The following is a 26,635-nucleotide window of genomic DNA, read 5'->3' as shown; positions in this document are numbered from 1 at the left end:
GAGGCAGCGCGCCGCCTCCCCCAGGTGGAAGGGGTGGTTGAGCCCGGCTGCTGTAGAGCATTCGCTCGGAGATGGCGGAGCCGCCGCGACGCGGCCGGAGGCCCGGAAAGCAGGGAAGCCGGGCAGCCCCGGGACGCGGCGGAGCCCGGGGACCGCGGGGACGCCGCCCACTCCGCCGGGTGAGCCGCCCTTGAGGAGAACAACCTCCCACATTCAGAGTGTGCCCCCCCAACCCGATCACCCTCAGTTCCTCACGGACTTCCCTTGAGTGTTGCCACCATAACCACCCGCTGGGTCGTCCTGGGCGGCCCTTCAGTGCGGCCCTCCTCGCCCCTCGCCCTGAGTCCCTTCCACTATCTTTCCTCGGAGTTGCCTTCTTCGCCTCAGGTCGCCCCCCACCTCCAGTACAGGGGTCCGTCCCCTCGGGCTCTTCCAGCCTAGTACCTGCCTCGATGTCACCCCCGCGTCGCCTCGGCGCGACCCTTGTGCCCTCTCCTATTAATGCTCCCCTTCCCCTTAATGTCCCCCATCCGTGCCCTCATCTCCACCTGTGACCCCTGTTCCCCCCAACAGGATCCCCTCTCCGTGAACCTCGGATCCCATTCGGTTCCCTTTCCTCCACAGCATCTGCTCTGCTTGTCTCCCAGGACAGGGCCCACACCCCCAAGGCTTCCCGGGCCTGTGAGTGTTGGGACCTGATGACCCCTTGGTTTCTCCTCCTCAGAAACCTATTGCTACACACACATGTCCCCCATGTTCTTCTTTCAGTGTTTATTGCCTCACCCTAGTAGGTCTCTCGTCACTTCTTCCCCAAATATTGGTGCTTCTTCCAGTCATGAAGCTAAAAATGCAGTGGTTAACCGCATGGGCTCTGACTGAATCCCAGTTTCTCCACTGACAGCTGTTTGGTCCTGGGCAGGTTACTAAGCTTCTCTGGGCTTCAAATTAGACGTGTAAAATGGAAATAATACTATTTACTTCTTCCCTCCTTCTTAGGGCTGGTGTGAGTATTAACTACAGATGCTCCTAAATTTACCATGAGGTTACATCCTGAAAAACTCATCTTAAGTTGAAGATACCTACATCAAAAATGCATTTAATACACCAAACCTACAGATCATCCATCATAGCTTAGCAGTACAGTATACTGTAAAGTATCATTTGTTTAACCTTCTGATTACATGGCTGTATGAGAACCGGTCACTGCCACTGCCCCTATATAGCATTAAAAAAGAGTATTGTACTCCATATCCACTAGCCCAGGAAAGGATCAAAATTCAAAATTCTTTGGGCTGGGGATGCATGAGACCCCAGGTTCATTCCCCAGGACCATAACAAAACAATCCCAAAAGTCAGATTATGTTTATACCGAATGCTTGTCATTTGTACACCATTGCAAGTTGAAACATTCTAGTTTGGGGACTATCTGTATAGGTAAAACTCTCAGGAAAATCTCTGGCAGGTAGTAAGCTTGCAACAAATATTAACTGAGCTGAGCATGATGACATGTGCCTGAAATCCCAGCTACTCAGAAGGCTGAGGCAGGAGGGATCACAAGTTTGAGTTCAGCCTCAGCAACTTAGTGAAACCATGTCTCAAAAAAGGGTTGGGGATATAGCTTGTTTAACATGCATTGGGCCCTGGGTTCAATCTCCATACTACAAAAGTAAATAAATAAATAAACTGTTATTAACATGTGTTATTAACATCAACTTGCCCCCAATGACTTCTATTCACTACTGTTTTCCCTAAGAATTTCTCTGATTCTTAGGATTCACCCCTTTTCATGACCTTTTTTAAAATTTTTGTTTTGTTTTGTTTTATATGGTGCTGAGAATTGAACCAGGGCTTCGCATGTACGAGGCAAATGCTGTACCACTGAGCTACAACCCCAGCCCTCCATGACCTTTTTTAAAATTCTTTTTTGGTACTAGAGATTTAACCTAGGGCCTTATCATGCCAAACACATTTTGCCACTGATCTACATCCCTGGTCCCCCATCACAGTTTTTCTTCTCCCTCCCAGCAAGAATTATTAGTTTTACCCAGGCCAAAGCTGAACTTTTTTTTTTTCTTTTTTTAATATTTTTTCAGTTGTCAATGGACCTTTATTTATTTATTTATATGCGGTGCTGAGAATTGAACCCAGTACCTCACACATGCTAGGCAAGTGCTCTACCACTGAGCTACAACCCTAGCCCCAAAGCTGAACTCTTTATAAACAGCTCTCTCAATTCTGAAGGACCCTGTCTCTACCTATTCACCTCTAGGGTGTATGAATTGGAATGGATGATAGAGAGGGATTACTAACCAATAGCTTTACTGGGAGTGGTGGAGGTGAAAAGAGTGACTGTAAAGCTTCCAGAAGCAATCTAATAAGAAGTCCCCCAAATTATATATATCCTTAAAACTGTGTTTTCAGATCATGCTGCCCTTACTCATTTTCATTGCCATATTATGACTTAACCTCCTGTTGCTCTCTTATCTCCCATTCAGATTTTTTATTTGTTTGTTTATTGTTTTTTTTTGTTGTTGTTGTTGTTGTTTTGTCTTTTGTTTTTTGGGGTTTTTTTTAGTTGTAAATGGACACAATACCTTCATTTCATTTATTTATTTTATGTGGTGCTTGGATGAAACCTAGTGTCTTATGCAAGCTAGGCAAGTGCCTTACCACTGAGCCACAACCCAAGCCCCAGTTTGTTCTGTTTTTGTAACTGCATCTACCCTTCATTTCTCTCCAGGCTAGTTCAGAGACCCTTCTGAGCTATTCAGGAATGGGGATATAGTACCATGTTAGAAAGGAGAATTGGAAAAGACAGGGAGAGAGACTCTAGTCTCAACTTTCTGTATTTTCTCAGGTTCTAGTGACATGCCTACTCTGGGGCTCCATTTTTATCTCTTCTTACTCTGACACAGGTGAGGTAAAGGGCCAGAGGTGGGCAATTTTTCACAAGCAATGGAAAAGAGAGTCTCATAGTCTCCAAGTTAATAAACTTGAAAAGTAGATTAATAGAATGCTTAGCACCATCTCTTTACTCTTTGAATTCCCCCACTATAGTGTCCATATGATTGCAAGTTCGTTAGTGCTGTTGGCTATGATGATGGATTTGATTGATGCAGAAGATTAACAGACTCATGAGTTTCCTTTTATCTGATAGTTCGTTGGGGCATGGGACTTTCAGTCCCTTCCTCACAGAAAGAACAGAAGTTTTGCTCGTTGGCCAACTGTTCAGTCATGGGTTGAGAACTCCTTTCAGAACAGGCCCATTTTCAATCTCCTAGGCTGTTTGGCCTCTTGTAGATGGGAGAATTAATTTCCTTACAAGTTGTGAAGCTAAGGTATAGTGCTCCACTTGTGTTCTTTTATAGAAGCTTTTTTCCTTTCTTTCCTTTCTTTCTTTTTTTTTCCTTTATTATTATTTTTTTTTTTTTTGGAAAGTAAATCATCCAGTGAACAGGAGGTAAGAGAAATGAGGTAAGGGTAAGGAGAATGGATTTTTTTTTTTTTTTTGGTACTGGGGATGGAACTCGGGAGCACTTGATCACTGAGCCAAATCCCCAGCCCTTATTTGTATATTATTTAGAGACAGGGTCTCACCAAGTCACCATTGCTGAGGCTGGCTTTAAAAAGAATAGATTAATATAGTTTAAAGGGAGAAGTAACACACTGATTTCTCTGTCTTACAGATAGTGGGGCCAAGATTGTGAACTTTACTGACATTCTGATGTGAGGAGCTCCGCCAGAGCCAAAAGTGGAGCCTGGCTAGATTTGCAGCCTGAAGCCATGGGCCAGGGGGCCATGGTGACTTGAGACCAGTAGACTCTGTCCAGTTACTCCCTGCTGTTCCTTCTACCTCCCCTACCCTTTACTAAGTGAACTTGACTCACCTTTTCAGGGAGCTGACCCTGAGGGAATCCCTTTCCCTTATTTTCCTATCCTTTTATCCTCTCAAGACAGTTCCAGACTATAGAACTCCTACCTCCCATCCCCTGTGGTGGTTCCCATCTCTCCCTCATTTCTCCCCGCCATGCTTCAGCTGTGGAAGGTGGTACGCCCAGCTCGGCAGCTGGAACTGCACCGCCTCATACTGCTGCTGATTGCTTTCAGCCTGGGCTCCATGGGCTTCCTGGCTTACTATGTATCCACCAGCCCCAAGGCTAAGGAACCCCTGCCCCTGCCCTTGGGAGACTGCAGCAGTAGTGGGGCAGCTGCCCCTGGCCTTGCACGGCCTCCAGTCCCTCCTCGAATGCCCAGGCCTCCAGAAACAGCTCGAACCGAACCAGTGGTCCTTGTGTTTGTGGAGAGTGCATACTCACAACTGGGTCAGGAGATTGTGGCCATCTTGGAGTCTAGTCGTTTTCGTTATAGCACTGAGTTGGCACCTGGTCGAGGGGATATGCCCACATTGACTGATCATACCCATGGCCGCTATGTCTTGGTAATTTATGAAAACCTGCTCAAGTATGTTAACCTGGATGCCTGGAGTCGGGAACTGCTAGATCGATACTGTGTCGAGTATGGTGTGGGCATCATTGGCTTTTTCCGAGCCCATGAGCACAGCCTACTGAGTGCTCAACTCAAGGGCTTTCCCCTTTTTTTACATTCAAACTTGGGACTACGCGACTATCAAGTGAATCCTTCTGCCCCCCTGCTGCATCTCACTCGCCCTAGCCGCCTGGAAGCTGGGCCGCTGCCTGGTGATGACTGGACCATCTTCCAATCCAATCACAGCACATATGAACCAGTGCTTCTTGCCAGCCTTCGGCCAGCTGAACCCCCTGTGCTAGGACCAGTGCCTCGTCGGGCCCGACTTCCCACTGTGGTACAGGACCTGGGGCTTCATGATGGCATCCAGCGGGTGTTCTTTGGCCATGGCCTTTCATTTTGGCTCCACAAACTTGTCTTCGTTGATGCTGTTGCATACCTCACTGGCAAGCGCCTCTGCCTGGACCTTGACCGCTATATCTTAGTAGACATTGATGATATCTTTGTGGGCAAAGAAGGTACCCGCATGAAGGTGGCTGATGTTGAGGTCAGTCTTTGTTTTTTCTTACAATTTTTTTTTTTTTTTTAGAAACGGTTCAAACTCTGGCCTATTAGACTCCCTGCCTTGGTTCTGAGTTTGTCACAGGAATGTTTCCTGCCCTTTCCAGACAAGGAAGAATACTGCTGCTCATGTATCTCTTCAATCTGCTGGGTCCTGATTACTCTTTCCATTTATGTCATGTTCCTATTACTCTTCCCAGGCTCTCTTGACCACCCAGAGCAAACTCAGGACTTTAGTCCCCAACTTCACCTTCAACCTGGGCTTCTCGGGCAAGTTCTACCATACTGGTGAGCTTACTCCCCTGCTCCTTCAGCACATCAGTCTTAGTTTGATCTGTCCCTTCACTGTTTATCTCCCTGGGAAGACAAGTTGGATAAAAGGGGTGAGGTTTGGGGTCAGATTACTGTGAGGAGCTTGTGATAGCCATGAATTTATTGTGAGTAGCTGGAGATCAAGTTGACAGTGGATAAATAGAAAATCTTGGGTGGGCAGAGGGTCATAATATCCCAAGGGTGGAAGGTGGTCAGTGTTTGTTACAAGAGTACTCAGTCTGACTGGCTGTGGTCAGTGGTCAGTGTGTGGTCATAGGGACAGAGGAGGAGGATGCAGGGGACGACATGCTGCTGAAGCACCGCAAAGAGTTCTGGTGGTTCCCCCACATGTGGAGCCACATGCAGCCACACCTGTTCCACAATCGCTCCGTGCTGGCTGACCAGATGAGGCTCAACAAACAGTTTGCTTTGGTGAGACCCTTGAATCTCTTCCCCATACTTTCTCCCAGAGGTAATGCTTCCTTTTTAACCTTCCCCCAATGGGTCACCCTTTCCCTACCCTTTTCAGTTTTCTTTCTATGGAGGCATCCCCACCCTCTTTACCCTCTACTCCCCAAACCTCACCAGGTCCTGGTGAGAGTCTGTACCATTCCCAGGAGCATGGGATTCCCACGGATCTGGGGTATGCTGTGGCCCCTCACCACTCGGGCGTGTACCCCATCCACACGCAGCTCTATGAGGCCTGGAAATCTGTGTGGGGCATCCAGGTGACCAGCACTGAGGAGTATCCCCATCTCCGTCCTGCCCGCTACCGCCGTGGCTTTATTCACAACGGCATCATGGTGAGGAACTCCCATACTTAGCCTCCAATCTGCATTGTCTTACAGTTTTACCTACTAGTTCATCCATATATAGGGGGTAAAAAATCATTATTAAAAAAAAAAATAACTGCACGTAGTGCTTTATTGCTTTAATTTCAGACTGAGCCCTCTATAAATCCAGGAAACCCCAGGGCCTCAGGTCTTTTATCCTTCATCTATTTCAAATTCTACTTTTCAGGGCTGGGGATGTGGCTCAAGCGGTAGCGCGACCGCCTGGCATGCGTGCGGCCCGGGTTTGATCCTCAACACCACATACAAACAAAGATGTTGTTTCTGCCAAAAACTAAAAAATAAATATTAAAAAAACCCAAAATTCTACTTTTCAAACTTCATCTATCCTTGTTTCTTTTTCTTGCAGGTGCTGCCCCGGCAGACATGTGGTCTCTTCACTCACACAATCTTCTACAATGAATATCCTGGAGGTTCTCGTGAACTAGACCGGAGCATCCGAGGAGGAGAGCTCTTTCTGACAGTGCTACTTAATCCGGTAGGGTGCTGAGAGGAAGGGCTAGAAGATTGGACAGCCAAAGTGTTTGCAGGCTGGGACCTTTACTCACCAAGGCTGATTCTGAGGTGGGGTAGGCTTCCAGATCTGACATGCAGGCACCCCCTTGCAGATCAGCATCTTTATGACCCATTTGTCCAATTACGGAAATGACCGGTTGGGCCTGTACACCTTTGAGAGCCTGGTGCGCTTCCTCCAATGCTGGACACGGCTGCGCCTACAGACCCTTCCTCCAGTCCCTCTTGCACGAAAGTACTTTGAACTTTTCCCCCAGGAGAGAAGTCCCCTTTGGCAGGTAAGGGTGGAGCTCAGGCTGACTAGAGACATAATGGGATGGGGACTTAGGAAATTAGGCCTTATCAGAATCTTGGCCTTGCCTTCAGAATCCCTGTGATGACAAGAGGCACAAAGATATCTGGTCCAAGGAGAAAACCTGTGATCGGCTCCCCAAATTCCTCATTGTGGGACCCCAGAAGACAGGTAAACCTTCCTTAGCCAACTTTTCTTGCCCTACCTTAAAGATTCTTTTTTGTAAGGAATTCCTTTCTCGTATCCACTCCTCCTTACCTCCTTAATCCAAACTCCTGCAACAAGGATTCTTTTTTTTTTTTTTTTTTTTTTTTTTTTAATATTTTTAGGTGTAGTTGAACACGATGCTTTTATTTTATTTATTTATTTTTATGTGGTGCTGAGGATTTGAACCCAGGGCTTTGCACTTGCTCTACCGCTGAGCCACAACCCCAGCCCAACAAGGATTCTTAACCTTGGTTGTATATCAGAATCATCTGTGGAGTTTGTTTAGTTTCTTTGTATGTTTTCTGGTATTTTGCAGTGCTGGGGATTGAATCTAGGGCCTTACTCATGCTAGGCAAGTGCTCTACCACTGAGCTACACCCCAGGCACATGTGTAGAGGTTTAAAAAGATCCACAGTGATTCTGATATTACAATCAAGACTGAGTGCACTGTTTTAACCCTTTCCTGGGCCTCTCACAGGTCATTTTCTCTCTCACAATAGCTGGATCAAAGGGAGTTTTACTATCCAGAGTGGTTGTTTTCTTACTTCCTTCAAACTCATGCTGTTCAGCTGGTGTCTTTTCAACAATGGCCTGGTCCTTCTCTCCTATTTAGGGACCACGGCTATTCACTTCTTCCTGAGCCTGCACCCAGCTGTGACTAGTAGCTTCCCTAGCCCAAGCACCTTTGAGGAGATTCAGTTCTTCAATGGCCCTAATTACCACAAGGGTATTGACTGGTGAGATTGAGACTGCTTTGAATGTTTCTCAGAGAAACAGTTCCTTCTCCCAGCTTCTACCAGCAGACATCTGGTTTTTTTCACTCTGGGCTTTTCCTCTGCTGCTTCCTAGGTATATGGACTTCTTCCCTGTTCCTTCTAATGCCAGCACTGACTTCCTGTTTGAAAAAAGTGCCACCTACTTTGATTCAGAGGTTGTACCACGGCGGGGGGCTGCCCTCCTACCAAGAGCCAAGATCATCACTGTGCTCACCAATCCTGCTGACAGGGCCTACTCCTGGTACCAGGTCTGGCTGAAGCTAGGGACACATTGGGGCTTAAGGAGAAGGTGGGTGTGGGGGACTGGTGATTACTAGAGAAAAAAGAATGAGGGTAGGGAAACAACTAGTGCCTTAGGGAGGGGGTGCCTGTACTTTCACCAGACCAAGAATAAGGACAAAGTAATTCTGATAATCACCTGTCCTTTCCCTTCCTTGTCCTTTAGCACCAGCGTGCACATGGAGACCCAGTTGCTCTGAACTATACCTTCTACCAGGTGATTTCAGCTTCCTCCCAGGCCCCTCTGGTACTTCGCTCTCTGCAGAACCGCTGTCTTGTCCCTGGCTATTATTCCACCCATCTACAACGCTGGCTGACTTACTACCCCTCTGGACAGGTACAATTCCCCCAAGATCCCTCCCTCATTGGGGTCCACCTTCCCTTCAGCCTAGAGGCTTCTTAGGAATCTAGAGGGAACCACATCCCTATCCCTTTAGCTGCTGATTGTGGATGGGCAAGAGCTGCGTACCAACCCTGCAGCCTCAATGGAGAGCATCCAGAAGTTCCTGGGTATCACGCCCTTTCTGAACTACACACGGACCCTCAGGTGGGAGAGCATGACTCGGGAGGAATCTCTGGGTGAAGTGGGGGAAGCAGGCTGATCACATCTATTTGGAAAACATGGATTTACCCTGTTTCGCAAAGAGAAATGTGTCCTTGTGGACTGGGAGGGGTAGTACACATTTATGGGGCTTGAATTTCTTTTCTTCCTGCCACCAAATGTCCTTTTTCTATTGAGCAGGTTTGATGAAGATAAGGGGTTTTGGTGCCAGGGACTTGAAGGTGGTAAAACTCGATGTCTAGGCAAAAGCAAAGGCCGGAGGTACCCAGATATGGACACTGAGGTAAGTAAAGTCTGGGAAGGATAGTCCTGTTCCAACTCTAGGGTCTGATTCCATCCTGCTCCTTATTGTGTCTCCCTTCATTTTTCTCCTGTCAGTCACGCCTTTTCCTTACGGATTTTTTCCGAAACCATAACTTGGAGCTGTCGAAGCTGCTGAACCGGCTTGGACAGGCAGTACCCTCGTGGCTTCGGGAAGAACTGCAGCGTTCCAGTCTGGGTTGATGTTCCCAGCCTTTTACCAGCAAAAAGCAGGGCCCACAAGGGGAATAAGAGTGGCCTGACCCCTCCCCCTTCTACCTCAGTGGCCCCCCAGGCCTGCGATGGCTGAGAAGGAAGGGCATCTCTTTCCCATAGCTCTGGGGCCTGATAGTGGGGCTTTACTTGGTACCCCATGTCATGGTACTAGGTACCTTTGACCCATGAAATTGGGAGGTGGGAGAAATAAGAGGGTCCAGACAAGGTGTAGAGGAATGTAACATATTAATCCAATGATTTTCCTCTGCAGTCCCAGCAGTATATCTATCTATACCTGGCTAAGAGAGGGACCTTTTATTGAGGCCCCTTTAGTCAGGCAGTGGATCTACGTGGGGCCCGGCCTCCCTAATGTCATTCACATTGAATGGGGATGAGGTCGTACAGTGGCTCTTAGAGCTGAGTATGAGCCCAAGCTGTGGGCTAGAAATGTCCATAATAAACATCCTTATTTTTCTGTTTCGTCTACCTCACTGAAGTGAAAAAACTAGAATAAAGCAAATATCAGATCTGTTTTCCCCCTGGCTCAAGGTATAGCAGCAGCACATGGAGGAAAAGAAGGGAAAGGCCCAGGCACACTAGAGTAAAAAAGGAGCTTATATATTTATAAATGCCAAATAAATACCATAGGCCACCCAATGCCCCCTCCCCGACAGGGCTGTCTCCCCAAGCCCTAAGTTTCTAGGGTCTGAGACATCTTGACCCCAAGCTACAGCCCAAGAGCAGCTGCCAGTCTGGGCTACCAGGGAACTGAGTGGAGATGATCTGTCCAGCCAAGATTCACTCCCTCTATGTGAGGGGCCCCCATAGCCATGGGCCTGTGTCCCTGTATAGGGCCCTAAGGGTGCCAGACTCAGGGAGAGAAGGTGGTCATCTCCAGTGAGACCCGCTGCCACAGCTCCTTGGTCTGTTTGCTGCGCTTGAGGTTCTGTAGGATGTCGTTGAACTGCATCATGCCCATGGGTGTCAGGCAGAAGGCGCTGCGGGCACTGCGGATCGCATTCACGAAGTCGTCGTAGTCGGCAGGGGTCAGGTGAATCAAGCGGTGGTGGATGTACTGAAGGACGTGTGCAGGGTGAGCCTTGGTACAAAGCACAGAACCACACCCCTCCTCCCTTATACACTAAGCACTCTGGTCCATAACTACCCAGGAGGTACTCCACCCTGCCCTGTACTTCCTGGATTGTCACCTGCATGTATGCCTGCTGGCAGCGCTGCACCAGTTGGTGGAAGGCCGGGGCACGCAGATGGTTGTGGGCATGAGCGGGGCTCAGCCGCTGCAGCGTCTCCATGACGATCTCCTGCAGCACAAACGGGCTCAGCACCCCCTTGGCTGCCCCCACACAGAACTGGTGCACGTAGTTCACTCCTGGGGGGCAGGGGGGAGGGGCATGAGACGGGGGTGGCCACCTCTGCCCTAGGGACCCAACTTACATATCTCAGCTCTGGCCTGGCAGAGAGCCTCCCTCCACCCCAGGAGCTGAGGTAACCCTCCGCCCCCCGCGCACGCACACATACCCGACCAAGGCCTCAACTCTGAGCAAGAGCTAGGAAGGAGGTCTGGGATAGGAAGGTGGGGGGAGCAGGTCGGGGGGGGACAATGGTCCTGGGGAGGGGAGGTGTTACCCAGCTTTGCTGCCAGCCCCAGCAACCATTTGACATCATCAGTGTAAGGGGGGGAGCGGGAGAAGTTGTTGGGGTGATCGTTGTGTGCCCGGCGACCCAGCATCTCTAGTGCCAGCATTCCTGAGAAATAAGGGTGAGCACATAGTAGGGTGTATCCTATTATTACCCTCTACCCCAATATCTGATCCCATATTTGACCCCATAATAAGCAAATTAAGAGCTAGTAGAAGGGGTCCACTGAAGGAGTACAGAAAGGAACCTCCTCTCACCAACACGGTAGGCAGCATGCAGGTGGTGCAGGCTGTGTGGATTGACAGGTTGACTATGCGTCTCCTCCTCAGGTGGTGGAAAGCCCCCACTAACCAAAGGGCTGGGCTGTGTGGTCAGGGCAGGCAGTGAGGCACCCTGGATGGCTGGAAATGTGGATGCTGGATGGACACTGCTCACTGAGGGTAAAATGAAAACCATGTGAGACCTAGCACAAAGAGGGGCAGAGAAGACTCCCATCCTACCTCCCCTGTCCACTGTGCCTCCCCTCCATTCACCTGTTCCCTGTCCCCACAACTCACAGGCCACACTGGTGGGCAGTGGGAGCCCTGGCTCTGTGTGGTAGGGATGGACTGTGATGGGTGCCATGGAAGGGACAGGGAAAGACACAGCAGTGGCAGCAAGTGAGGGAGGTGTCACTGAGTAAGGGTACTGAGCCCCCAGGAATGCAGGATGCACACCCTAGAGGCAGGGGGAGAAAGAGAAGGAAAATATCAAGTTTATAGTAGGATATAGCTCTACAAATGGGTATCTTTCACCCTACAAATGGGTATCCCTACACTTATCTTAGGCTGGGTCCCCCAGATTCCCACCATCTCATCAGGACTTTTGGAAGTATTATATTCCCAGAGTACTACCCCACTCCAACCAACCCTCCATGAACTCCCAGTGTGTTTACACATGTCCCACCCTGAACATAGCAGGATACTGGTCTCACCTGTGGGTATGCAGAGCTGGGCACAGGGAAGACGGCAGGCCGGGGCATATGAGGCATGGGATGGGCAGGGTGAGCTGGGTGGGTGAGGTACTGAGGGCTACAGGGCAGGTGGGGCTGTAAAGCAGTATAGGGGTGCAGGCCAGGAGAGTGACCATGCCCCAGTCCTGGACCTGGATATAAACTGGACCCCACTGAAATGACTGGAACCACTGTGGCTGCTGCTGTCACTGCTGCTGCTGCCACTGTAACAGGTTCAGTCCCTGGGCCCCCCCTGCCCTCAGGCAGCCCCCGCCCAGCCTCCCCAGCTGCCCTGATCCCAGTGGCACTACAGCTTGTAGCCCCCTCTCGGGCTGTGGATGAGCCACCTGCTGTTTGCTCATATAGCCAGAACCACTGGTGAGCAACCTCAAACAATACTTCGGGGTACACGCCCCCACCCTTAGCCGCCTCTTCCACTGCCATGCAGGCCTTCTCCAACATCAGGTTATCCTGGAAGGGAGGGGCACAGAGTGTTAAGTGGGAAAGACTTTATCCAGGAATGTTGTCAGATGACATTCCAATGGCTCCCTCTGAATTAGCTGGTTGTGGGTAGGCATCAGAGGTCAGGGTCAATGCTCAGTTACTGCTTCAGATGCTGAACAAATACTTGCTGACCAATAGAAGTCAACAGATAATAGTCCCAGTTCCAAACTAATTTAATCACCTCTCCCCATCCATATCTCATTCTCTCTCTGAGGTCTTCCCCAAGTTTTCCATTCTGAGTAACCATCTTGGTCTCTAAACTGCAAGCCTCTATTTCCTTAACAGTAAAATAGGAATAATCCTAACCTTAGGATATGATAGGTATGAAAGTATATTACAGATTGAGCATTCCTAAATTCCCAAATCTAAGACTTTCTGAGCACCAACCTGATGCCAAAGATGGAAAATTTCTCACCGTGAAACTTGGTTTCATGCACAGAATTGTTTAAAATATTGTGAGATTACCTTCTGGGTATGTGTATAAGGTGTATGAAACAAATTTCATGTTTAGACTCGGCTCTTATCCTCAAGATATCTCATTATGTATAGGCAAATATTTCAAAATCTAAAATCTGAAACACTTGTGGTTCCAGGCATTTCAGATAAAGAATATTCAACCTGAAATGTTAAAATGTCAATATAAAAGGACAAACTGGATACTCTGTGAACCTTCTCTTTTTTTTTTCTTTGTGGTGCTGGGGATTGAACCCAGGGACCTGTGCATGTGAGGCAAGTACTCTACCAACTGAGCTATATCTCTGCCCTACTCTGTTAACTCTTGAAGATAGGAATCAATAACTGGTTCCTCCATTTAGGCTTGGCAACACACCTATAGTCCCAGACACAAGGGAGGCTAAGATAAGAGGATCATAAGTTCTGAGCCAGCCTGCACAACTTCAAGACCCCTTTTCTTATGACTACTCTTTTAAGAGTAGTCATAACTCTTTTTTAAGTTTTTTTTTTAGTTATTGATAGACAGTGCTGAGAATCGAACCCAATGCCTCACACATGCCAGGCAAGTGTACTAATGCTCAGCCCCAGCCCCAGCCTCAAGACCCCTTTTCAAAAAAAAAAAAAAAATAGGGTCCTTCACATTTCCCCATGCCCAACATTCCTGCCCAGGTCCCCAGATTGCCTTTAGAAATACCTGCTCCTTGCACTGCACCAGAGCCCGCTGGATTTCATTGGGGTTCAATGCATGGGCATGGGGCAGGCAGCTTAAGGCCAACTCTGCCGCTGCCCGCACCATATTGGAGTCTCGTGCCCGTGATGCTCTGTCAGCCAGGGATGCAACCTCAGGGGGTGTCAGATGCCCATCCCAGCATTCTACCAGTATAGTCAGGGCTGCACTGCCAATCTCCATTGCCTGCCCTTCAGGGAAAGAGCACAGTGGGGTTAGTGTGGGCACCACTGGAGTGTAGGGATGATGTCTCTCATTAAATCAGTAATACCACAAAGTTAAGGCTCTTGTCTCCACCAGTTAACCCCACTCCTATACCCAAATCAGGACATTAGATTTACCTGTAATCCAGGAGACGTGAGAAGAATAGGTACGTGACAGCCAGTTGGGAGAAACAAAGTTGTGCAGGCCAAGGGCATAAAGCCCAATCTCGAAGGCGCAAAGGTGCAGGTTGCGGTGAGGACCCTGGTGGCCCCCTGAGGAAGATGGATGTGTAAAAATGGAAGTGCTGCTGTTGCCCCCTGCCTTGATCAGCACTGTCTTCGCCAGCTCGAAGTAGAAGTGTGCAGCTGCCTCTGACGGCTGATTGGGTACATGGGGGGCATGACTCTCTGGGCGGCGGCCCTTGTACCTAAAGGGGGCAATGGGGTAGGGACGGGGATGGGGTTTCTTTGAAATGGGTGTCCAGGTAGGTTGAGAAGGACCAGGGCAAGGGAGGAGGTTAGGGACAATGGTTGGATTACACTAGGGATGTAGCTCTGAGGGTAGTCCAGGTTAGGGGAGATGGGTATTTCTTCCAACTGACCTGCCAACTTCAACTGTCTTTGTGCGGGCCCCTCCACTGGCACTGGCCCGGCGACTTCCACTGGAGGATGAGGAGCCCAGGGAATCCGAGGAAGAGCTGCTAATGCTGTCACTGTCTTGTCCTCGACCCCAGGAGGTGGGGGCCCAGCCCCCTCGAAGTGGCCTCCGGCTTAAGGTGGGGGAACTATCCGATGTTGTTTCAGGGGCACTGCTGTCGATGCTAGCCATGCCTAATACCCCCCAAGACAAGTCAGTCTCAGAAATAGGAGTCCCTGAAGTCAGACTCCAACTTCAGGTATATCCTCCTCTCCATGTCTTTCTATGGGCTGTCTTACCTGTATGCTTCTTCTTGGGCCGCCCTGGGGAGCCCCAGCCCCGTCCATTGTAGCCTCCACGACTGCCAAGTGCCAGGCGGCTTGGAACCTTTCCCTCTGGCCTTGGGGTCAAAGCTGCCTCAGATGGGAGACCCTCACATGGGGAATGAGGGGAACTTTCTAGGTGGGGAAAACAGGAAGTTGGGATGAGTCCAGGAAAGGGTACCCAAATATGGCTATATACCATTCATTCCCCTGCCCAGTGCCCCCACCTCACCAGGCACATTCTTCTCTGTGAATCCCTCAGCAGGGCCTGGCCCAGCCCCTGCCACATTCCCTGGCTGAGCAGGCCCTGCAGAGCCTGAGGTCAGTGGCTGCAGGGCCCCTGGGGCAGATGGGCCCCCGTGCTTTGAAGGAGACCTCTGGTTGGCTGTAGCTGGGCGGCTAGATGAGTAGAATGAGCTCAGCGTCTGTGGCTTATGCGTCTGGCTCTCTCGATCCAAGAGTTTATCTAAGATCTAGAGGACAAAGAAGCAGTGACAGGATGCCCTTTATCTCCTGACTTCTATTACCTTCCTTTCTCCTTGAAGCAGCCTAATGCTACCTCTTCAGGAAGACTTCCCCAAGTTATAGCTACAGGTTAACCTCCCAGCTTACATGTCTTGGTATCTTCTGTAACACTTACCTCAGAACTGAATATACTGATATTCAATAAATATTGAAATAAATGAATGAATGACTTTATGCTCTCTGCTTCTCTTCTTCCACCTCATGCCCAAGCACACCTATAAGAACCATTGGTCTCTTGTTCTCTATGAGAAGTTCCCAAGATTCCCTACTTACCTCCTATGGGCAGAATAGTACTTTCCAGAATAGTACTGGAAACTCCTGAGAAAGGTGGTGATATTTGCTCACTCCCTGTCTGTCAAAAGCCCAGTACCTCAGTCCCTTACCTTCTTGAGCTTGGCCTGGTCGTCCTTGTAAGTGATCATGAGTGCTAATGCCAGGTCACCCTTCTCCCGACGTGTGCCTTCACATAGGAGGGGATGTTCTGCCTCGCTCACTGTTGTCTTCATCCCTGTGAGGAGAGCCTCATGGAAATTAAGAGTAGTCATAACTCCCAAGACAGCAAAGGCAAATAGGCCAGAATTCCCCAACCACCAACATGTGAAATAAGGGGTTCTTTTTGCCCCAAATCACATGGTAAAAGATCCCCGCTATATATCATATTCAATTGAAGCTCTGTTTGCTTTTTTAAGACCTTTAACCTAGCCCACCCTATCCACCTAGCATGTACCTATCACTTTATTTATTTATTTGTTTGTTTATTTATTATTTTTTAGAGAGAGAGAAAGAAGAATTTTTTAATATTTATTTTTTAGTTTTCAGCAGACACAACATCTTCATTTGTATGTGGTGCTGAAGATCGAACCCAGCGCCGCGCGCATGCCAGGCAAACACGCTACCGCTTGAGCCACATCCCCAGCCCGGTACCTATCAGTTTAGGGAAGTGAGCTCCTCACTTGCACAAAGATTTGACTGTACCTCTGTATATATTTGTTTTTTGATATGGGGTATTGCTATGTTGCCTCAAACTTCTGAGCTCAAGTGATCTTCCTGCCTCAATCTCCTGAGCAGCTAGAATATAGGGTGCCACCATGGCACCTAGCTATAACTGAATCTTTATTTGTGGTGTTCCCCTATCTAGAAGTTACTGATCTTTTAACTTACATTCCATGTTCTGTCACTTCCCTAAGGTCTTTCCCCTAGATTTTTGTTTTGTTGCCCTTAGAACACCCATAATCCACACACACATTTTTGCCCTATATTCCTGATTGTCTCAAAGGAATTAGTTGGCTCACACAAATCATCCTGACTTTCCCATTATCAGACACCCCTCAGGAAGAGGATGCGATTTCATAACAGTTAAGGCCTGGGCAAGGCTTAGCTCATGGATATACTCAAAACACTGACAGACTCACCCAAGGCAGCAACTGCTGCTTCAAATCCCAGCTCCTCATCTCCAGGCAGCTCATTGCTCCAGTTGCGACTTGGGGGCCGGGAACCCGTGGGAGAAACCACTGGATAAAAGTTGGGGTAAGTCAGGCAGACAGAAGTACCAAGAATGCAAGGGAACCCGAGATGCTCATCATCCCAGACCTATCCACAAACCTGTCTAATGGGTCCTAAAAGTAATTCAGTCAGAGCCTTGGGACTCTTGGCTTTTCCATACAGAAGGCGTCCCCTCCCCCATTTTCCCACTTATTGTAGGAGCAGGCACTGTACCTGGAGCACAGAGCACATCAAAGATGAAACTGGCCAACATGAGAGGCAACACAGGCCGATAGTCACAGAGTGTCCCCTCCCGAAGCTCCTCTGCCCGGCAGCGCATGGTACTCATCTCACTGGGACCCAAAGGAATTTTCTTGAGCAAGGCAGCCACCTCTGACTCTTGGTATGCCAGCTTCACCTGAGGGCACACATAAGGGGCTCATACCTCCTATGCCTCAATGGAAAGCGAGATGCAAGGATCTGAGGAGAACGAGGTACAAGGCTCAGATAGAAACTCTGACCTCCAAGGCCTTGGTAGAAGCTGGGGGCCGCTGTAGCTCCAAGGCAAACATGCCAACTCGGAAGGCCAGATTATGGTGTTCTGGACGCTCACTTAGCACTGTCAACAGGAAGGCTGCCTTGGTCAGGGTGTTGGTAGCCACCCAGGTCTGACGGCTTGTGGATACTTTATTCTTCTTGCCCTACATAGGGAAGCATAAGGAAGCAGGCAGATAAATCTGACTCACCCCAGTGAAGGTAGGAACGGGATCTCACTTGGGGTGGGGCATGGGAGGTTAGGAGAAAGTGGGGGCCAGACAGGTAAAGGAGAGGGGTCTCTCTCACCTTGGCAGGGGGCGGCTCTACCTTGAGGTCAGGTGGGTTGGCTAGCAGGTCTTGGGCAAGCTCCACAGTGAGACGGGAGGCCTCACTGCTATAACCATGCGCGTGCAGGGCCTCAGCACAGGCAAATAACACCTAGAGAGAGGACATGGGACCAGATGGGTTGAAGTGTCAACTTGCATAGGCATGACATCATGCTCACTCACGTAGCATACATTTCTTGAGCACTTGCTATATGCTGGGCCCTATGCTGGTCCCAGGTATACTATGAGCTCAGTTTGGTTAGAGAGACAGACATGAGCATACAACTAGTGTGGTGCCAGCAGTACTACTGGCAAAGGTCAAGAGGGGGACAACTGAGTAGTGTGCTCACTGGGACTGGGGAAGAGGGGTAGTAGAAGGAAGGACTTTCCAGAGGTGATGGTCTTTAAGGTCTCTGAGACCTGAAGAAAGAACAGGAGCTGATCAGACAGGTGAGGAGAGAGCATTCCAGGCAGAAATGACAATCTGTACAAAAATATGGAGGCAAGAAGGGGCACAGCAGGCTCAGGAATGGATTGGCTGCATGGAAGATAAGGGACAGAATAGCCAGGCAAAGCCAGAGAAGTTGGAAAAGATCAGACCAAGTGGAACCTCATAGGTCATGCCAAGGACCCTCATTTTTTTTTTTTTAAGTTGTCAATAGATCTTTACTTTATTTATTTATATGCAGTGCTGAGAATCAAACCCAGGTCCTCACATGTGCTAGGCAACCCACAACCCCAGCCCAAGGACCCTCATTTTTATCCTTAAGGGCAATGAATTTTAAGTAGCAGAGTGACACAATCAAACATTTTAGGGGAAAAAAAAAATCAATGCAGAAACACTGAAGATAATAGATGGCAGATGGGGATATCAGTCAGGAGCCTGCTTTGGGATTCTAAGTTATGCCAGTAGTCCTGACACTTCCAAATAGAGCCAGGGAGCCCCTCCCAGCAGTGACCAAGAAGCACCCACTCCTCCCTCCCTCAGTCCCCTCACCTCCATGCGGCTCTCCTGTTCCAGTGGCTTCAGCCCAGCAAACAGGTCGTGCTCCTCCCCAGCCCCGCCCTCGGCCTTCTCCTCCTCGCCCCCAGCCCCGTCCTGGGCATTCAGGTAATATGCCTGGTAGTCATCATCCTCCTCTCCAATGGCAGGGGCTGCCTCTTTGGTTTTGGGAAGCCCACTGCCACTCTCATCTGTAGAAGGGAGGTCATCCCGGGTACAGACCTCCCCAGGTAGTAGGCTGGGGGGACCAGCAGAGGCTGTGGGAAGCTCAGGCCCTTCTGAGAAGTACACGCCACCATCTTCCTCATAAGTATCTGGGGGCTCAGGAAGGAAGGTGGATGGGCCTCGGGAGACACCAGGGGTAGGACAGGGTGGAGGGCTTTCTAGGAATCCACCAAAGGTGCTGGCCTCTGCACCCAGGGCCAGGCTGCTGTCATCCAGGCTCATCTCTGCCAGATCTGGTTCCAGGGAGCTGTCCTCACTGCTCAGCCGTCGCTTGCTCCCACTGCCTGCTGAGCCCTTGCCCCCATTGCCAGCCCCACCCAGTGCCTTGGCTTTGCCCCCACCTGAACCCAACTTATGCAAAGACTTATCTCCCCCTTCAGCTGAGAGGCGGCGGGGACCCCGCTGTGAGGAGGGAACCCCCTCACCCAATCCCTTGCGCTTGGGCCCAGGCTCCTTGGGCCGCACAGCTGGTTCAGTAGGAAGAGGTCGAGGCCTGTCCCGGGATTCTTCCAGGCCCCCAGAACGGGAGACTCCTGGACGTGGAGGCAAGGCTCGGGCCCAGCACAGGGCTAGCTTCCGGTCAGTGCCGCTGTAAGTGACACCAGGAAGTGGGTAGGCCTCTTCCCAGTTAAAGTAGCAGGCTTCCACTGCAGGTCGGAAGCCAGGAAAGAGCCGCTCCAGGGTCTTCTTGTGCTGTCCGCGCTTTACATTCTCAATCACCTTCAGTTGCCACTGGCGCAACTGTGCACACAGTTCCCGGCGGCTGTGGGAACAAAGGGCAGGAGGCTGCTGGGGGAACAACCCAGCAGTCTGCACTAAGAAGGGAAAAAGGAATGAAGTAGGTGTATACCCCAAAAAGGCATAGGGAAAGGATAGGGGGAAACACTTCTTGAGCCAGCCCTCGGACTCAGAAATTTTGGAAAGGGGATGCTTTTTGGGGAGGGGAGGAGAAAAGTCCTTCAGAAAATAGAACCATAAATCCCTAGTAATTCTTGGGCTGTGCACTCCCATTTCCCTAGGATGAGAATAATGGCACATCCCCATGTACAAGAAAATGAGGGCTCAGTTTGTCCTGGATTGGCCTAGTTAATGATGTGGGGAGTTTGTGGGGAGACTCACCGCTGGGGGCTGAGGGCAGGGTCCAGCACAGCCAGTCTCCATAGTGTGACCATCTCATCACACATGCTGGCACATGCATGAGCTGCCACTTCTGACTGCCCATTGCTACGGCCTGTGTGTCCACTGGCACTGCTGTGTGAGGCTGAGGTGCGCACACTGTACCACCAACCTGTTATCTGGAGACAAAGAGGGGTGTGAGATGTAGCTATAGCTCAAAAAGTCAGAGCAGCTCTCCCTGGCATCCTTGTCAGAAAAAGGAGAATGAAGCTGGGAAGCTAAAGAACTACCATGGAGTTCTCCAACTCTGGGGAATTACCTGTTCGTAGGTGAGGCACTGGTCAGTAAGGATTTCCAGCAAGGGGGCAGCATTGCTATCCCTCCGCTTGAACATCTCCCGCACAATGCTAAGCAGGTTCCAGACGCCCTCCGGCTCACGACCCCTCAGAGGGCGCAGCAGACATGCCCATTCAGCAGCAGCTGGAGGCTCCGTGGAAGACAGATACATGGAGTTCACATCACTGTAAAATTAATGGAGCAGAGGGCCAGGTATTTAACATGGTGGCAGAGAACTGCCATGCATAAGATCCTGGATCCAATGCCCAGTACTCAAGAAAAAAAATCAGTAGAACAGAAGATGGTAACTAAGATGGGGCTGAATGAAGTGAGTAAAATCAATAGGGCTTTGACCCAAAAGAGGTTCTGTACAGGCACGGTGGCATACACCTAAATCCCAGCAGTTCAAGAGGCTGAGGCAGGAGGATTGCAAATTCAAAGCCAGCTTTACAACTTAGCGAAGTACTAAGCAACTCCGTGAGAATCTGTCTCTAAATAAATTATAAAAAAGGCTGGGAATGTGGGTCAGTGGTTAAGCCCTCAGTTCAATCCATAGTACCAAAAAAAAAAAAAAAAAAAGAGGTTCTGACCTCAAATACAGAGTAGACGGGGAATGGGATGACCATAAAAAAATTCTAGAACTTTCTCATCTGTCAAAGGAAGAAAAATGACTCTTATTCTACCACTCTATGACTATACAAGATCATCATCATCCAGTGATTAGTCAATGACATTTGTGTGCCAGGCACCACACCAGTGCAAAGAGAAGGTAGAAAACACAAGCATTAATAAAACAAAGGAGCTGGGGTTGTGGCTCAGTGGTAGAGCACTCGCCTAGCATGTGCAAGGCCCTGGGTTCAATCCTCATTAAAAAAAAAGGATCTGCCAACAGCCTAAAGGATGTACCCCAGCAACCACAGACTCAATACGCAGAGATCCAATTTACCTGAAGACCACAGGAGAGGGACCACAGAACTTGTGCAACGTCTTCTTGATATTGTCGGTCAGTGTTGACTCATCCAAATACCAAGTGCTCTGGTCTGAAGCTGAGGGCCCTGCTGTGGGATCTGGGATGACAGGCAGTCAGTCACCTACTGACAGGGGCCTGGACTTGCCTGACAATAGTGAGCCTTAGCAAGCAGCACTCTGTATTATCAGCCTACTTTCTTCCTACTGCCCTTCTTTCTCACTACACTTACCTGGGGCTCCACACACTGTATTAATGGCTGTTGACTGGGAAGAGAGGAGTTCATCCAGGAGACGCTGAGCTGTAGGGAGGATCTGAGGAGAAAGACACAAAGGTAGAAAGAATAAAGTGTAGATGAACCCAAGGAGTCATCTGGGCCTAACAGGAAGGCTGATATGAGGATATGCAGCTAATTGTGGAAGGGCATGCCAACCTCACTCACCTGCTGAGGGAGCTCACTGATGAGATACTGAGCAAACTTCTGCAGCTGGTCCCTCTGCAGTCTAGATAGGGACTCTGAGACTGGGGCACGCAAGCAGACTGCAGAAGCCTGAAGGGGACCCAGAAATTGAGCAATTTAAGAAAAGCCTTTTGCTGAAGGGGAACAGGGGACAGGCAGGCAGTACAGGGGAGGCAAGGGGGCTCACATTGTGGCCAGGCATGCAGCAGAGAAGGGGGAAATGGAGCGTAGGATAGGGCCAGGATAAATTGGGAGGGCCTCACGTTGTGGATGCGGAAGAGACAGAGTGCCACGACGTGAGTACACCATTTGGCCCCAGCCCCGCAGGTACAGCTGCAGGAAGTGACCCGGCAGCGGTCAAACATAACAGCCACGTTGTAGGCCCCCTTTGGAGGAACCATCTGAGGTGGCACCACTGTAGCACTCAGGTGGAATCCTAGGAAAAATAATGGCACAATTAGGGATCTCTGCCCTGAATCTTGGCCCCGTAGTTATTCAGACAACATGCTCCAGAGTTTTTGCAATGCGTATTCGTTTTTATGTTGTTGTTGTTTTTAAAGATTTTTTTGTTGTTGTTAGACATAATACCTTTATTTTATTTATTTATTTATTTATTTTAATGAGGTGCTGAGGATAGAACCCAGGGCCTCTCACATGCTAGGCGAGCGCTCTACCGCTGAGCCACAACTCAGCCCCTGGGTCTTCATTTTTTGTTTTTGTTTTTTTGATGGGGGTAATAGGGAGGTACTGGGGATTGACCTCAGGGGCACTCAACCACTGAGCCACATCCCCAGCCCTACTTTCTATTTTATTTAGAGACAGGGTCTCACTAAGTTGATTAGTGCCTCGCTGTTGCCGAGACTGGCTTTGAATTCACAATCCTCCTGCCTCAGCCTCCCGAGCTGCTTGGATTATTGGTGTGCATCACCTTAACTGGCTGCAATGGGTCTTTAATTCATAACAGGTGAATGGGGGAGCAAAGCTGCCACAGGCATGATGGGACCCTTACCTATCTGCAGTGGATCCTTTACAGCCCTCATGCGGAACAGCTGATCCCCTCGCTGGAACTCATCTGCACTGCCATTGGCCAAGCATGAATACAGCCTGAAGGGAAGAGGACGAGGCCACAACACAACAAATAACCTTTCACAGACCCTATCAGAGACCACAACACCCAAGGTACTTTCTCCTCATTGTCACTCTTTTTTGGAGAAAATCCCAGGCACTCCCTTCTCTACTGTTTTTTTCTCATTACATCCCCAAATACAATATCTCCTTTGTTCTGTAGAAAGCCCAGAAGACAGTGTGGGATATTAGGACCCCATTCCCCACCATCAGTCCTCTGTCCTCACCGAATGTCCTCTTCATTCTCAGGGAAGCTCCAAAAAGCAATTCGGAGCTGGAGTTGCTCAGGCACTGGAGGGTAAACTTTCTCCACCACTTCAAACGGGATGTGAAATGCCACCTGCTTTGCTGATAGCTCCACCAATGGGATTACCAGTCCATCTTTGGAAACAAAAGTTGGGGTAGGGGAATTGAAGAGGAAATGAAAAGGGCCATAATCACTTGGCACCATCCTGGGCCCTATCTTCAATATGAAAGAAAAGGGAGTCCTAGATGGAAATCCCATGAACCCTCTTGTAAGGGGACATTAACCCTAAAAACTTTCTCTGGGGAAGGGGACTGGGCAGTCCCCAGTTCATAGCCTGCTATTTCAGGCTCAGAAAAGAAGATACAAGGGAGATTCAGGAAACTCCTGGCCAGACAGATGTGTTCGTTGGGCTTGGCATCATATTTCCTACATACCCAAAACAGTTCAGATTCATATTACATTGTGAATCTCTCTCCTTTGGCATTCTTAATTCTGATTGCCTGTTCTCTATCCCTTTTTCTCTAAAACAGCCACCTATTTAAGAAGAGAAGATAAGCCAGAAAAGTTAAGAAGTGACCTCAAGAACCAAGAAGCTGACCTAACCTCTGACTTCCCACAATGGAAGCCCTGGTGGAAAGACAGGTATCTCAAGGGGACTTAGTTGCTACTCCTGGAATCACCAGAAGCAGGATGGAGTTACCATTCAAGAAGGTTCTCCACACTGCTTTAGTCAAAACAAGTAATATTAAAACAGGCTGCACACTTCATCAAATGACTAGCCAGATTAGAAGATGGATCCAAAAATCTCAGAACTGAAAAGAATCCTTTTTTAAAAACATAAACACTTTTACAAAAATAAGCCACTGAAAGTAGCCATGGATTGGGTTGAGGGAGTGGATGGGAATGACACACTTTTCCAGATTTTAACCTGTCCAGGATGATACCAATGTTGAAAATGTTCACTACTATGACTTTAGTTATTCCCCCCAGAGAATGGGTGCTCTTAAGTTGCAAGGCCACCCACACATGCAAATATGAAAGAATCAAGGAAGCCATAGAAGACCCACAGTGAAACTGCTTAGGATCTGTGTGTGCATGCGCGCATGTGTACACACAAGCATGTGCTTTCTCTTAAACTGAGGTTGAATACTACCACTCCTGCCATTCCTAAAAAGTGACACATGTACATTTCACTCCATTCCAAAAGAGCACCAAAAATCTCTACAGGGCAGCCTGGAAAACAGAACTCTTGGTATGACCTGCATAGGATCACACAAATTAAACCCCTCAACTACTGAGATACAGGACAAAAACTGCTCTGAGTAAGGCAGGGAAAGGATGTGATGAGTCCTGAGCCTGTGGAGTTTCTTATCTTTACTCTCTTCCTTTCCATCCCCTCTAAATAAAGCAAAATTCTTCACAGCACTAATCAGTTATTTCTCAGAAAGATCCAAGAATGAAAGAATAAAGCAAGAAAATGTTTCATGAAGAGAGCTCAGAGACAATTATCCACATTCTTGAGTAGGCCCTGATATGGAAATCTAAGGCTCCCATCCACAGGTCCCAGCCTTGGCTTCTGACAGATGTTCAATATGGCCAGCAGCAAAACTCTGATATAACCCCATGAACTATGGAGTCTCTTCTCACAGGCCAGTTCACCTCCACTTTCTTCTAGGTGGGATGATCCCCTCTTGGAGCAGTTGAGATGAGAGATCAACAGCCTGAAGCAAGAAGCTTCCTAAAGCACTTTGCAATGGAGTGACACACCTCAAGTGGTCAGTTCTTCACAATCCAACCCTTAACCACATTCCCTTCTACCTTCTGGTTTTCTAAAGGCTGACCTCAGTTGAGTATTCCCAAATCAGAGAGAGATCGGATTCCTCCCCCTTACTCCATCTTTAAGGCAAAGGAACGACAAAAGATCTTTCTATCCAACCCAGGATTCCCTACCACAACGCATCTCTCTCTCTCTCTCTCTCTCTCTCACACACACACACACACACACACACACACACACACTTGCATGGAGAAGTCAGCCCACCTCGGGAGGGCCGGAAAAGCGAGTCCTGAAAGCAATCCTAAGGTTGGGACAGCTCCCGGTCCCGGACAGCTCCCAAGCAAGGCCCAAACAGGGCCTGCCCGCTCCCCTTCCCCCACCCCACCCCGTGCACCCTCACCTCTCATTCTGGTACCGCCACTACCACCTCCTCCACCGCCGCCAGTGGGGGAATTGGGCCCCGCCGACTGTTTGCGCCATCCCCGCCAGTTCTGGCAAAGGCTTTCGGCCTCGGAGATGAAGGAACAGAGCGAATCCTCCTCAAAGCGGTCTGAATCCTCAAATGAGAAGCGCTCTCCATCCTCCCATTCCGCAAACATCAGCTCCATGGGGCCCGCACCCCCCGGGGCCGGGTCTCCCCCCGCGGATCCGGGGCCTGGGCCGCCGGCCGGGGACTGAGGGGAGGCCCGGGGCCTGAGGGGCGAGCCGGGGCTGGGGGTGGCCGGGGTGCTCAGGGCGGCCGTGCCGGGAGAAGATCTCAAGCCTGAGAGAGACACGGGACCAGGCCTCGCCCAACAGCGAGGTGCGAACAGGGGTTGTGCCCAGTCTCCGAGACTCAGGGCCCGGACGAAGCGCTGGGCGGCCGGGGCCTCTAGGCGGCTGCGGCGCCGCCTCCCCCATCAGCTGATCTGAACTTCCGGCCGCGCCGGCCATCACCACTTCCGCCCTCGAGCTCTTGAACTGGACCCCATACGAGCGGGTGTAGGAGACATGTTTGTTTGTATTTAGTGCCTGAGATAGAACCCGGGGCGCCTACCACTGTTACATCCCCAGCCCACCCTTTTGTTGAGGCAGGGTATCATTAGGTTGCTGAGGGTCTCGCTAAATTGCGGAGGCTAGCTTCGAACTTGGAGATTCTCCTGCCTTAGCCTTCGGAGTCGCTAGGATTACAGGCATGTGCCACTACGCCTGGCTGACATGTTTGTTTAACTGCTACATTTCCTGCTTTTTTTTCTCGAGCCTACCGTCACACACCATAAGAGGAAACCAGTCCCCAACGATATATTAAACGACTACAGATCCCAGCAATAACTTGGTGTCCATAAAGTCCCGAAGGAATAAACAGCCGCTGTGCATCTCGGGAAGCGTAGGATGTCAAGAGACGGCACAGGAACCATTGGTCGGAGGTATTGGCCTAGCTCGAGATAGGCCCTGGGGCCGCATCAGCTTCTGGGAATTGTAGTCCAGAAGCTTGCAATTCCCCAGACTTGTATATGAGTCTAACTGGGGAAACCCCAGGAAAGAAGGCATTTGATTTCAGGAAATGTTTTTTTTTTTTTCTGTCAGTGAGGCCTTTGAGTCCAGGAATTCTTTTATTTATCCATCCATCCATTTATTTATTTTTTAGTTGTAGATGGTCAAAATACCTTTATTTATTTATT

The 26,635-nt window shown here is 49.5% G+C and overlaps 2 protein-coding genes across 8 annotated transcripts; one reads left to right on the top strand and one right to left on the bottom strand.

Annotated features, from left to right (window-relative positions):
• The first annotated feature begins 78 nt into the window (after positions 1-78).
• On the top strand, positions 79-9,829 carry Ndst2 (N-deacetylase and N-sulfotransferase 2). Of its 3 annotated transcripts, none has more exons than XM_076834836.1 (14): positions 79-179; positions 3,687-5,032; positions 5,247-5,334; positions 5,636-5,790; positions 5,976-6,161; positions 6,559-6,687; positions 6,818-7,000; positions 7,089-7,185; positions 7,835-7,958; positions 8,071-8,245; positions 8,443-8,613; positions 8,714-8,823; positions 9,019-9,121; positions 9,217-9,829. In XM_076834836.1, exons 2-14 carry the CDS (start codon positions 4,028-4,030, stop codon positions 9,340-9,342), a joined length of 2,652 nt encoding a protein of 883 aa, XP_076690951.1. In that variant the 5' UTR covers positions 79-179; positions 3,687-4,027; the 3' UTR covers positions 9,343-9,829. The 3 variants fall into 3 exon arrangements, with proteins under 3 accessions (XP_076690951.1, XP_076690950.1, XP_076690949.1); XM_076834835.1 differs by having other exon boundaries at positions 79-1,149; XM_076834834.1 differs by lacking the exon at positions 79-179 and having other exon boundaries at positions 2,552-5,032.
• Zswim8 (zinc finger SWIM-type containing 8) lies at positions 9,669-25,863 on the bottom strand. Of its 5 annotated transcripts, none has more exons than XM_076834829.1 (26): positions 25,375-25,863; positions 23,178-23,331; positions 22,835-22,929; positions 22,089-22,261; positions 21,808-21,915; positions 21,598-21,679; positions 21,345-21,465; positions 20,382-20,583; positions 20,066-20,241; positions 18,716-19,709; positions 17,699-17,830; positions 17,377-17,556; positions 17,090-17,273; positions 16,786-16,884; positions 15,757-15,881; positions 15,081-15,321; positions 14,825-14,983; positions 14,491-14,719; positions 14,027-14,316; positions 13,653-13,876; positions 11,984-12,472; positions 11,544-11,727; positions 11,268-11,444; positions 10,999-11,118; positions 10,563-10,673; positions 9,669-10,429 (listed from the first exon to the last, which is right to left on the bottom strand). In XM_076834829.1, exons 1-26 carry the CDS (start codon positions 25,580-25,582, stop codon positions 9,969-9,971), a joined length of 5,718 nt encoding a protein of 1,905 aa, XP_076690944.1. In that variant the 5' UTR covers positions 25,583-25,863; the 3' UTR covers positions 9,669-9,968. The 5 variants fall into 5 exon arrangements, with proteins under 5 accessions (XP_076690944.1, XP_076690948.1, XP_076690945.1 ...); XM_076834830.1 differs by having other exon boundaries at positions 9,671-10,429; positions 11,568-11,727; XM_076834831.1 differs by having other exon boundaries at positions 10,143-10,429; positions 10,563-10,741.
• Between the last annotated feature and the right edge of the window lie 772 nt (positions 25,864-26,635).

This window comes from Callospermophilus lateralis, chromosome 15 (genome assembly GCF_048772815.1).
Source record: "Callospermophilus lateralis isolate mCalLat2 chromosome 15, mCalLat2.hap1, whole genome shotgun sequence".
NCBI lineage: Eukaryota > Metazoa > Chordata > Mammalia > Rodentia > Sciuridae > Callospermophilus > Callospermophilus lateralis.
The sequence above is the reverse complement of the archived record's forward strand: the minus strand, read 5'-3'. Positions and strand labels throughout refer to the sequence as shown.